At 41.3% G+C, this 13,468-nt stretch overlaps 2 protein-coding genes across 2 annotated transcripts in view; both read left to right on the top strand.

Moving 5' to 3' along the window:
* The first annotated feature begins 706 nt into the window (after window positions 1-706).
* Window positions 707-2,075, top strand: LOC116471919 (lys-63-specific deubiquitinase BRCC36). Its single transcript, XM_058440418.1, is given in 3 exon segments — window positions 707-1,000; window positions 1,002-1,221; window positions 1,223-2,075. Coding segments are annotated over 3 exon segments (930 nt in total). The 5' UTR covers window positions 707-782; the 3' UTR covers window positions 1,715-2,075.
* A 3,486-nt stretch (window positions 2,076-5,561) lies between these two features.
* The window catches only part of SIMC1 (SUMO interacting motifs containing 1), a 34,313-nt gene continuing 26,406 nt past the window's right edge, over window positions 5,562-13,468 (top strand). Inside the window, exons 1-2 of the mRNA XM_058440386.1 lie at window positions 5,562-5,601; window positions 6,332-6,515. Coding sequence (XP_058296369.1) covers window positions 5,562-5,601; window positions 6,332-6,515 — 224 coding nt within the window. The remainder of the gene's footprint in view (window positions 5,602-6,331; window positions 6,516-13,468) is intronic.

Genomic DNA, 13,468 nt, shown 5'->3' with positions numbered 1-13,468 from the left:
TTGCAAGATGAAAAGTTCTGGGGCTCTTTTACAGGACTGTGAATATACTTAACACTACTGAACTGTACACTTAAAAATGTTTAAGATAGTAAATTTAATGATAATGTGGTTTTTATAACATTTTTTTTTTTTTGAGACAGAGTCTTGCTCTGTTGCCCAGGCTGGAGTGCAGTGGCGTGATCTCAGCTCACTGCAAACTCCGCCTCCTGGGTTTACACCATTCTCCTGCCTCAGCCTCCTGAGTAGCTGGGACTACTGGCGCCCACCACCACGCCCAGCTAATTTTCTGTATTTTTAGTAGAGACGGGTTTCACCATGTTAGCCAGGATGGTCATGACCTCCTGACTTCGTGATCCACCCGCCTCGGCCTCCCAAAGTGCTGGGATTACAGGTTGTAAGCCACCACGCCTGGCCTTTATCGCAATTTTTAAACTTTTGTTAAAGAAAAGAAAACAGACAATAATAAGCATTGCCAAGAATGTGGAGAACATAAGTCTCATACACTGCTGATGAGAATATAAATAGTACAGGCACTCAGAAAAATGGTTTGACAATTTCTCTAAAAGTTGAACCTAAATTTATTTGCCTTATCTATTCCAATTCTAGATATAGACCCAACAAAAATGAAAACCTCTGTCAGCCAAAGACTTACATTCAAATGTTCAAAGCAGTGTTATGCATAATAGCCAAAATGTGGAAATAACCCAAATGTCCATCAGCTGGTGAATGGATAAACAAAATGAAATACTATTCAGTAATTAAAAGCAGTGAGCTGGGCCAAGATGGCGGTGCAGGCAGTTCATCTCGAGTCTGACGCTTTCCTCATTTGTCTCAACCATGCTCTGAGCACAGAGAAGGAGGAAGTGATGGGGCTATGCATAGGGGAGTTGAACGATGATACAAGGAGTGACTCCAAATTTGCATATACTGGAACTGAAATGCCCACAGTTGCTGAAAAGGTTGATGCCTTCAGAATTGTTCGCATTCATTCTGCCATCATCACGACGTTCTGATAAGTGGAAGGACCGAGTAGAAATTTCTCCAGGGCAGCTGTCTGCAGCTTCAACAGAGGCAGAGAGGTTGGCTGAACTGACAGGCCGCCCCATGAGAGTTGTGGGCTGGTATCATTCCCACCCTCATGTAACTGTTTGGCCTTCACATGTTGATGTTCACACACGAGCCACGTACCAGATGATGGATCAAGGCTTTGTAGGACTTATTTTTTTCCTGTTTCATAGAAGATAAGAACACAAGGACTGGCCGGGTACTCTACACTTGCTTCCAATCCATACAGGCCCAAAAGAGTTCAGAGTCCCTTCATGGTCCACAAGACTTCTGGAGCCCCAGCCAGCACATCTCCATTGAGGGCCAGAAGGAAGAGAAAAGGTATGAGAGAATCAAAATCCCAATCCATATTGTACTTCATGTCACTATCAGGAAAGTGTGCCTTGAATCAGCAGTAGAGCTGCCCAAGATCCTGTGCCAGGAGGAGCAGGATGCATATTGGAGGATCCACAGCCTTACACATCTGGACTCAGTAACCAAGATCCATAATGGCTCAGTGTTTACCAAGAATCTGTGCAGTCACATGTCGGCAGTCAGCGGGCGTCTTCTACAGTGGTTGGAGGACAGACTGGAGCAAAACCAACAGCATTTGCAGTAATTGCAACAAGAAAAGGAAGAGCTTATGCAAGAACTTTCTTCTCTAGAATAAAGCAGGAGACAAAATGGGGAAAGATGAAAATATCCAGTGTAAAGTTACTTAAGCTAAATCAATTTTGAAGAAGAAAAACTTGGAGGACTCACATTACCTGACTTCAAGACTTATTATAAAGCTGTAGTAATCAAGACAGATGGTATTGGCAGAGGAACAGACACATGGATCAATGGAACAGATGAGAGAACCCAGAAATAAACCCATATAAATATGCTCAACTGATTTTGAAAAAGTGCAAAAGCAATTCAATGGAGGAAGGATAGCCTTTCTGACAAATTTTGCTGGAGCAATTAGACACCCATAGCGAGGAGAAAAAAGAACCTCTACTTAAACCTCACATCTTATATAAAATTTAACTCAAAATGTATAATGGACTTAAATGTAATACATTAAACTATATAACTTTGGAAAAAGCCACAGGAGTAAAATCTTCAGGATCTTGGGCTAGGTGACAAATTCTTGGACTTTGCCCCAAAAGCATATCCGTAAAAGATAAAAACTGATATATTGGACTTCTTCAACATTTAAACACTTGTGATTTAAGAAGAGGAAAAGATAAGCTACAGATTGAGATGAATTAGCAAAGCATATATCTGATCAATTTGGAATATATAAAGTGTGCTAAAAACTCAACTAAAGTCAGGCATGGTAGCTCATGCTTGTAATCTCACCACTTTGGGAGGCCAAGATGGGAGGAGTGCTTGAGGTTAGGGGTTCCAGACCAGGCTGAGCAACGTAATGAGACTCTGTCTCTACAAAAAATTTTTTTAAAAAAATTAGCTGGGCACCATGACACACACCAGTAGTCCCAGCTACTAGGGAGGCAGGAGGATCACTTGAGCCCAGGAGTTTGAGGCTGCAGTGAGCTATGATCACACCACTACACTCCAACCTGTATAACAGAGTGAGGCCTTGTCTCAAAAAAAAAAAAAAGACCACAAAAACTCAACAATAAAAACAAACAGTCCAATTAGAAAATGGGCAAAAGACATGAATAGATGTTTCACTGAAGAGGATCTATAGATGGCAAGTAAGCATATGAAAAGCTGTTAAACTCCGTAAGTCATCAGGGAATGCAAATTGAAACCACAGTGAGGCTATGACTTACTTACCTGAATGGCTAAAGAAATACCAAATACTAATGAAGATACAAACTGGATATTTTATACATTGCTGACAGGAATGTAAAATGGTACAGCCACTCTGGAAAAGAGTTTATAAATTTCTTATCAAGTTAAACATAATTTTTTAATCAAGTTTAACATAAGACCCAGCAGTTGTGCTCCTGGACATTCATTCCAGAGAAATGAAAACCTATATTGTACTTGTACCCAAATATTCATAGGAGCTTTATTTGTAATAGCCCCAAACTGGAAACAACTCAGATGTCCTACAACAGGTACATGGTTAAACAAACCATCCAAAACTTGGAATACTACTCTGGAATGAAAAGGAGCTAACTGTTGATACAAGAACTTGGTTGTACCTCAGGGGTATTATGGTGAACAAAAAAAGCCAGTCTCAAATGGTCACATACTGTATGATTGCATTTATATAGCATTCTTGAGGTGACAAAATTATTGAAATGAAGAACAGATTAATGGTTGCCAGGGATAGGGACTGGAGGAGGTGTGGGGTATGTATGACTATAAAGGGATGACTCAAGGAGTTCCTTTGTGCTGATGGAACAGTTCTATATGATTATGATGATTATGATGTTGATTGTAACATTTGATTATGAGGTTAAGCACATGAATCTCTACCTGTGCTGAAGTTGTATGGACCTACATACACACAAATGAATGCATGTAAAATCTGGTGATACTGAATGAAGTCTGTAGTCTAGATAGCAAAAAATTTAAAAATAAGCAATGAGCTATTGATGCATACTATTAATATGGGCAGACCTTAAAAAAATAAGCTAAGTGAAAGAAACCACACACAAAACATTACATATTATATGATTCTAAGAAATGTTTAGAAAAGGCAGATCTAGAGAGACAGAAAGCAGATGAGTGGTTGCCCTGGCCTGATGATTGGAAAGGGAACTGTAAGTGCCCATGAGGGATCTTTTGGGGTAATGGAAATGTTCTAAAAAGTAGATTATGGTAATGTTTGCACAACTCAGTAGGTTTACTACAAATCATTGAATTGTACTTTTAAAATGGCTGAATTTTATGGTATGCTAATAAAGTTGTTTTATTTGTTTATTTTTGAGACAGGGTTTCTTCCTCTGTCACCCAGGCTGGAGTGCAGTGGCATGATCATAGCTCACTGCAGCCATGACCTCTTGAACTCAAGTGATCCTCCTGCCTCAGCCTCCTAAGTAGCTAGGACTACAGGCACATGTTATCATGCCTGGCTAATTTTTTTATTTTTACTTTTGTAGAGTTGGGGTCTAACCATGTTTCCGGGGCTGGTCTTGTTTCCTGGCCTCAAATGATCCTCCCACCTCAGCCTCCCAGAGTTCTGAGATCACAGGCATGAATGACCATGCCCAGCCCACGTTATTTAAAAAAAAAAAAAAGAGAGAGAGAATTATTTGGGGAAAAAAAGTATTCTCAAGATTCAGCACTATTCTTGAGTTGAAAGAGGTATATTATAATTACAGGTAGTTAAAGGAGGGGAGAAAAAAACAAAACTCTAGAAAAACAAACTTCACAAGAAAGGAATGATTTTCTTAGTATACTATATGGATTTACTAAAAGTATTTAGTAAAAGTATTTAGTAAATACTTTAACAGAATCCTGACACTGTAAACACTATGTAGTTAATAACATTTAGAATCAATTTATATACAAAACATAGGAGACAATTTTATTAGCCTTGACGATGTAAAATGGAAAGTATAGAAGATAAAGGTTGGGAGATGAAAAGGGACAGGACCTCTGAAAATAGTAGGGCTGGTGTAACATTCTTACCTTCCAAAATGGGGAGTCGAGATACTGTCTATAGATGATAGAAATACACTTATTTTAGGAAGAGAAGAGGTGGGGGATTGGCCTAAGTAAATTCTTATCTAGCATAGCAGAAACCAATAGGTAATGTCTACAGTTGATAAATCAAGAAATCTTAATAAAAGCCTATTTCTTTAGAGATGTTTATGGTGACTTCTAGAAGAATTAGTTAAAAATTATTCTAGGATACTGGAGAAGACAAGTAGTGGTGGAAAGTGGTGTCAGTAGAAGACTTTCTTTTTATCAAAAATCTAGCACAAGGCCGGGCGCAGTGGCTCACGCCTGTAATCCCAACACTTTGGGAGACCGATGCAGGTGGATCACCTGAGGTCAGGAGTTCAAGACCAGCCTGAGCATTATGGTGAAACCCTGTCTCTACTAAAAATACAAAAGTTAGCTGGGCCTGGTGGCAGGCACCTATAATCCCAGCTACTTGGGAGGCTGAGGCTGGAGAATTGCTTGAGCCTGAGAGGCAGAGATTACAGTGAGCCAAGATCGCGCCACTGCACTCCAGCCTGGGTGACAGACCGAGACAACATCTCAAAAAAAAAAAAAAAAATCTAGCACAGGTACTTGATTTTTTAAAAAAGTATTTGCATCAGTTATCAAGGATTAGAGAAAAATAAACACATTTGGAAGATAAATATATTGTCACCTCCTCCCAAAAAAGAAAGAAATGGTATGTATTTAGAATGGTCACTTCGTTTCCTACTGACTGAATCATATCCTGGTCCATTAGTTTATGTTCTGAGAAAATATACCTATTCCCTAGAGTTCGGAGGTTTCCACATAGTCCAGAAATAGTTTGGTACCTTCTGGTTCTTTAAAGTTTGAAGCCTCAGCTCTCAGCACTTGTCTGGTAGTAAAGGGAAACCAACAAATTGTGCATGACTGCCTACTATGTGACAGGTACTTACACTGTCTTTGGTAAGGTTAGAATTACCCCCATGTAAACTAGAAAGACAGTAAGTCCTAGAGGGCTTAAATGAGGGACAGAGCTAGGTCTAAAACAAACAGCAACAAAAACTGAATGCTGCATGCCTCCAAAGCCCATGCTCTTTAACTGTTTGTCAGTTAGGATCATTTCACCTGTAACAGAATACCCAACTCAGGCTTGGCCCAACAGTCAAGTTGAGCCAAGCCAACAGACTTGGCTCAATCAGCTCGCATGACTGGAAGTTCATGAGTAGAGTGGACATCATGGCGGTTTGATCTAGCAGCACAGGAGTCATTAAAGCACCAGTTTCTCTTTCTCTGTTTTGCCATCCTTAGTTTTGGGTATATCCTGAGGTTGATAGGTTCAGTGAGAGGGAGAGATTGACTTCCCATGGCTGCCTCTTAAATCAAATGATCTACAATCCTAGAGATTCCAGGAGATATCTGATTGCAGCTTAGGTGTTAGAAAATTGTAATTATCTGCAGATGCCTAGATTCTTTGAACAAGTAATAATACTTAAAAAATGGTTTCTGAAACCTTAAAAGGTATGATTTTTTTCAGCAGTCGCCCTATTTGTCCTCTCTAATAATGACTCAGACTACCTGCCCTCTCCTAGGAGCCTCTCTTTTAAGCACAGACATACTTGTTGATGCATGGCCTTCTCTTGGGCTTAGTATTTATGAGAGCCCAGTGTTGACTGTCATCCAGGAGACTGAGAAGAAAGACTGACCTCATTCTTTTTCCCACAGGGACAAACTCTGCCTGGGCGAGTCCTTTTCCTGCGTTATGTTGTTCAGACCCTAGAAGATGACTTCCAGCAGACCCTGAGGAGGCAACGGCAGCACCTGCAGCAATCCATTGCAAACATGGTGCTGTCCTGTGACAAGCAGCCCCACAATGTCAGGTAAGCAGCCACCTGAGCCCTGAGATGAGAAGAGGTAAGGGATTATAGGAGGGCAGCTGCTGAAGGCCAGAATATCAGCCAGGTGAGGTTTTCTAGTCAGTAGATAGTGTTAATAGGGCTAATTATTAAAACTATAGATAGACCAGGTGCAGTGGTTCACACCTGTAATCCCAGTACTTTGGGAGGCTGAGGTGGGTGGATCACTTGAGGTCAGGAGTTCGAAACCAGCCTGGCCAACATGGCAAAACCATGTCTCTACTAAAAATATACAAATTAGCAGCGCGTGGTGGTGTATGCCTGTAATTCCAGCTACTTGGGAGGCTGAGGTGGGAGAATCACTTGAACCCAGGAGGCAGAGGTTGCAGTGAGCTGAGATTGCGTCACTGTTCTCCAGCCTGGGTGACAGAACATGACTCTGTCTCAAAAATAATTAATTAATTTTTAAAAATAAAACTATAGCTAATCATAAAAGAAACCCCTCCTGATAATCATAAAAGAAACCAACAATGCGGCGGGCACCGCATAGCTTGAGTGAGTTTTCTCTCAAGACCAACAGACTTCCTTTGGTCTATTTCAATATTGTCCAAACAACCTTATGAAATCTAGGGGAAAACCTTATATAAAACTTTTCAGTTTTTATTAACCTACATTTATTCCTATCCCCCGATGAACCTCAATATAAATCTCATTTGTCACTACTAGTTTCTGGAAAGTAATATCTATAACAATAGGTCATGTAGCTGACAATAAGGTACATTAGATAGTAAGCGTGTGTTCTTTTCTGCAGAATCAGAGTCAGAGTTTCTGGAAGCATGGAACTACTATATGCTTATACCAAGCAGGGGAAAATATGATCTTTAGGGTAGGGGATCGTGGGCTGGAATTTTCCTTTTGGAACTGCAGACGGCCCTGACTCATGATGGTTTGGCTTAGGATTTTTTGACTTTACATTGGTACAGAAGTGATAACCATTCAGTAGAAACTATACCTCAAGTACCCAACAAACATTCTGTTTTTCATTTTTTAGCATAGTATTCAATAAATTACATAAACTGTTCAACACTTTATTATAAAATAGGCTTTGTGTTGCATGATTTTGCCCAACTGTGAGCTGTCAGTATTCTGAGCACATTTAAGGTAGGCTAGGCTAAGCTACAGTGTTCGGTAGATTTGGTGCATTAAATGTGTTCTCAACTTAAAATATTTTCAACTTACAGTGGTGTTTTAGTCCCTTTGTGTTGCCATAAAGGAATGGCTGAGGCTGGGTAATTTATAAAGAAAAGAGGTTTATTTGGCTCACAATTCTACAAGCTGTACAAGAAGCATGGCTCCAGCATCTGTTTCTGGTTAGGGCATCAGGAAACTTCCACTCATGACAGAAGGTGAAGGAGAGCTGGAGTATCACCTGGCAAGGGAGGAAGGAAGACAGGGGGTGGGGCTATAATGCCAACCTCTTTCAAACAGTCAGCTCTCAAGTGAACTAATAGAGTGAGAACTCACTCGTTACCATGAGGACAGCACCAAGACATTTATGAAGGATCTGCCTCCATGACCCAAACATCTTCCACTAGGCCCCATCTCCAACATTGGAGATCACATCAACATGAGATTTGGAGGGGACAAATATCAAAGCTATATCAGATGGGTTTATCCAGATGTAACCCCATCGTAGGTTGAGCATCTGAACATCCCTTGCTTTTTTGGAAATGGCTCTTACTAGAAGGGTGTAACAGCATCTCTTTGTTCAGAGCAGCATTGAAACTCTTCCGCATTTACGTGCTCATATGTTCTTACATATTTGTTGAAAGTAGTATTCACAGGTCAACATGGGGCATTGACTATGATAAATCCTCTAACAAAAAGGAGGACGTTTCGTTATGTTTTGGGCATTGGTCAGTTTTCCCACCCCCTTAGTTTACATGCCCATATTTATTTCCCTATGTGATATTTTATCTAAAGATTAAATGTTAGTAATTTTAGGGGTACAAAATCAGTAAGAGAATCAACGAAGAGCACAAGACAGCATAGTTGAATTTTTTTTTTTTTTTTTTTTTGAGACGGAGTCTCGCTCTGTTGCCCAGGCTGGAGTGCAGTGGCGCAATCTCAGCTCACTGCAAGCTCCGCCTCCCAGGTTCACGCCATTCTCCTGCCTCAGCCTCTCCGAGTAGCTGGGACGACAGGCACCCGCCACCACGCCCAGATAATTTTGTGTATTTTTAGTAGAGATGGGGTTTCACCGTGGTCTCGATCTCCTGACCTTGTGATCCGCCCGCCTTGGCCTCCCAAAGTGCTGGGATTACAAGCGTGAGCCACTGTGCCCGGCCTACATAGTTGAATTTTAAAGTGAAAAATTGGCCGGGTACAGTGGCTCACGCCTGTAATCCCAGCACTTTGGGAGGCCGAGGTGGGCAGATCACCTGAGTCCAAGAGTTCAAGACCAGCCTGGCCAACACAGTGAAACCCTGTCTCTACTAAAAAGACAAAAATTAGCTGGGCATGGTGGCATGTGCCTGTAATCCCAGCTACTTGGGAGACCGAGACAGGAGAATCGCTTGAACCTGGGAGGCAGAGGTTGCGGTAAGCCGAGATCACACCACTGCACTCCAGCCTGGGCAACAGAGCAAGACTCTGTCTCAAAAGCAAATAAAAAATAAATTTTAAAAAGTGAAAAATAATTTACATAATGAGAACAATTCCATCTACCATTGTGCTTTGCGAGCCTAGGCGTTAAGAGTGAGTGGGATACCCAAGGCACTATTCTCTCAGTTGCTTTCATTTTCACCTCTTGTGGTGTGAGCCTCTCACTGTACAGGGTATGACTCTTGGGTTTAAAGATAGGCATTTAAGGCTGGGCACGGTGGCTCACACCTGTAATCCTAGCACTTTGGGAGGCCAAGGTGGGCAGAGCACTTGAGGTCAGGAGTTCGACACGAGCCTAGCCAACGTGGTGAAACCCCATCTCTACTAAAAAATACAAAAAAAAAAAAACCCAAAAAATTTGCCAGGCATAGTGCCAGGCACCTGTAATCCCAGCTACTTGAGAGGCTGAGGCAGGAGAATTGCTTGAACCCAGGAGGTGGAGGTTGCAGTGAGCTGAGATCGCGCCATTGCACTCCAGCCTGGGCAGCAAGAGGGAAACTCTGTCTCATAAATAAATAAAGGCATTTTGGGCCGGGCATGGTGGCTGAGGCCTGTAATCCCAGCACTTTGGGAGGCCAAGGTGGGCAGATCACATGAGGCCAGGAGTTTGAGACCAGCCTGGCCTCAAAACCCCACCTCTACTAAAAGTACAAAAACAGCCAGGCATGGTGGTGCACTTCTGTAATCCCAGCTACTCGGGAGACTGAGGCATGAGAATCATTTGAACCTGGGAGGCAGAGGTTGCAGTGAGCCAGGATTGCACCACTGCAATTCAGCCTGGGCAACAGAGGAAGACTGTCTCAAAAACAAAACAGCAACAACAAAGACAGACATTTTTGAGGGGTGTTTGTGTCTTCTAAATCTAGGCCAGGTCCTCTGTTTTGTGCTTACTCAATGAAAAAAATCATTTGTTTCAGTTGGCAGGAAAATGAGCTATCTTTGATTCATTAAGAAATGGATATTAGAATAAGTTGGTGATTACAAGGATGTATACATATATTTATCTAAATTCATCAAACAAAACTTTGACAATTTATTGTATGTAAATTATACCTCAAAGAGGTATTTTTTAAAAGAGAGAGAGATGATCCGTCTCCATATGACCCCCTCTTAAGGGATTTTCTTTTCTTTCTTTCATTTTGAACTATGCATACAAAGAGTAGACTAGTTTCTACAAGTCTTCAGAAATATACTTGTCTCCAGGTCCCCTCACCTGCATTTCTGTTTCTCTTTAATTGGTTTTTTTAATATTTACCCCCATATGGCAAAATAATCTGCTTGCAATGCTGCTTCTTGGTTTTTCATTGTTAGCCATTATCTGTTGACTTCTCACATGAAAGATAAGGAGTTCGCTCTTTTTCCTCCCCACATTCCCCTTCACACACATATTTCCCAGCCCCTATATCATTAATATAATTATATTATCATTTTTATATCAGTGTTCAATGTTTCTATTACTATGACTATGTATGCTAGTCAGAATTTTACCAAGTATTAAACCGTGATTGCTTTTCCTTTCATTCATATCTTTTTGTTTTCCCTAAGGTTAATAATTGTCCTATTTTTAAGTTTCTTGCTTTCCTTATGCATATCAGAATTCAACCCCCAATTCTCTCCTAGTTGTGTTACTGGTGGAGGGTGTCTAGGTTCTTGGCATCTTGAACAAAGAACTGGACAAAATGTACAAACAAAGCAAGGAAAAATGAAGCAACAAAAGCCGATATTTGTTGAAAATGAAAGCACACTCCACAAGGTGGGAGCAGGCCTGAGCAAGCAACTCAAGAGCCTGGTTACAGAATTTTCTGGGGTTTAAATACCTTCTAGAGGTTTCCCATTGTACTTGATGTACACCCTATGTAAATGAAGTAGTGGCCCACCGTCAGTTCGATTAGTTGTGGGAGGGGACCAATCAGAGGCTGAAGTGGAGTTACAAAGTTTTACTCCTATGCAAATGAAGACTTGGCCCACGACCAGCCTGATTGGTTGTGGGAGGGGAGCAGTCAGAGGTACTTTCAGTTTTTCATTTGCCATGCAGAAAAAGCAGGGAGGGTAGCAAGGTTGCAAAGGGAGAAGTCTCTGGTCCTTTTGTTACTTGGGCATGGAAAATTGGGGTTTTCCTTTTGATTTAGTTCTAGGAATTCAACATGAATTGGCCTTAGGTTCCCTGCCTCCAGACCCTATTTTCTTGCCTCAGTTGGTCTCAATATCCCCTCAAGATATTCACACTGGATTGTCCTGCTAGTTTCTTCTCAAAAATCTGAGGTAGAATGTTTTGATCTCCTTCAATCTAGATCACTCGTCCTCTTTTCCGTCTTCATCATAAATTTGAGAGTCCTCTTTAATGATTTTCAAGACTGGATGACTTGTTTGTTTGTCCTGTCTTTTCTCTTTCATGGCTCATACCTTCATTTAAGGAATCCATTCCTAGTAGCTTTAAGAAAGGTGTATGGGAAGTAAAGTTTTTGAGATCTTGTTTGTCTGCAAATGTCTTTATCTTCTCATACATTGATAATTAGACTGAGGATAGATTATTTGCTTAGAAATAACTTTTCTACAGAACATCAAAGGAAATCTTCCATTGTCTTCTAGCTTCCAGAATTGCTGTTAAGAAATCATAAGTAGCCAGGTGTGGTGGCTCATGCCTGTAGTCCCAGCACTTTGGGAGGCCGAGGTGGGTGGATCACTTTGAGCTCAGGTGTTCAAGACCAGCCTGGGCAACATGGCAAAAGCCCATCTCTACCAAAACTACAAAAAATTAGCTGGGCATAGTGGCACACACCTGTGGTCCCAGCTACTCGGAAGACTGAGATAGGAGGATCGCTTGAGCCTGGGTGGCAGAGGTTGCACTGAGCTAAGATCATGCCACTGCACTCCAGCATGGGTGTCAGAGCAAGACCCTGTCTTGGGGAAAAAAAAGAAGTCATAAGCTGTTTTGATTACTGATTCTTTGTATGTGCCCTGGTTTTTCCCTCTGGAAGTTTGTAAAGTTCTCTTTTTGCCAAATATGCCTATCCTAGGTTTATATTCATCCATTGGTTTGGGCATTCAGTGGGCCATTTCAGTCTGGAAAAATGTCCTTTATTTCTAATAAACAGGATTTTTCATTTTTGTAATTATCTTTCTAATTTCCAAGAGCTCTTTTATTTTTTCTCTGTGTCTTCCTTATTAAAATTAATAAATAAGCCAGGCATGGTGGCATGTGCCTGTAGTCCCAGCTACTGGAGAGGCTGAGGCAGGAGGATCGCTTGAGCTCAGGAGTTCAGTGAGCTATGATGGCACAACTGCACTCCAGCCTGGACAACAGAGCAAGCCCTCATTTCTAAAAAATAATAATAATAAGCTGGGCACAGTAGCTCAGGCCTGTAATCCTAGCACTTTCAGGGGCCAAAGTGGAAAGATCGCTTGAGGCCAAGAGTTCAAGACCAACCTGGGCAACATAGCAAGACCCTGACTCTGCAAAAAAATATATATGTATAAACTGTATTCTTATTTTCTTCTTTCCTGGATCCATGTCATCTCATATCTTTGATTTTGCTAATCAGAATTTTCATTTTTATTCTCTGTTTCTCTTCTACATAATGTCTGTTTTCTCCAAGTTGCTTTTTTGGAAGGAAGGAGAGGCTATTTCGGTCTCTATCTCTTTATGTTAAAAGCTTTCCATAGATGTCTAGTAAACCTTGGTAGTCTATAGTCTATCCATATTTAAAGGTGCGAGACTCAAAAGATAATGGAAGCTCTGAAGACAGGAGAGGACTTGTCATTTCTGTACTTCCCTCTAGGTGGAACTGATTTCTCATTTCTAAGAAAATTTCTTGAGTCAAGGTCTTTCCTCTTGGGCTGGTTCGGTTTTACAGAGAAGACATCCAACCTCTTATATGAAGGATGAACACAGGATGCCAAGGTTTTGGAAGACATGTGTGAGAAGATGGCAAGGGTCTCTGCATTCAGCATGCCTATGTTCATTTAGTGCCCCATTTGCTTCAGTGTCTGCTTCCAAGCCGTGCCTGGTATCCCAGTTCAGAGACCATCTGTTTTATCTCTCCACAAAGTTAACTTGTATTCTGCAGGATTGGGGAAGTTCTAGAGGTCTAAAAATTTCTTAAACAGCTTTTAAGCCATCCTATTTTATTTATTTATTTATTTATTTTGAGGTGGAATCTCACTCTGGTTGCCCAAGGCTGGAGTGCAGCAGCCCGATCACAGCTCACTGCAGCTTTGACCTCCCTGGGGTCAGGTAATCCTCCCACCTCAGCCTCTTGGGTAGCTGGGACTACCGGCACGCGCCACCATGCCCTGCTAATTTTTAGTATTTT

This window comes from Hylobates moloch, unplaced genomic scaffold (genome assembly GCF_009828535.3).
Source record: "Hylobates moloch isolate HMO894 unplaced genomic scaffold, HMol_V3 SCAFFOLD_6, whole genome shotgun sequence".
NCBI classification, from domain to species: domain Eukaryota; kingdom Metazoa; phylum Chordata; class Mammalia; order Primates; family Hylobatidae; genus Hylobates; species Hylobates moloch.
This window is presented reverse-complemented; position numbering and strand designations above follow the sequence as displayed.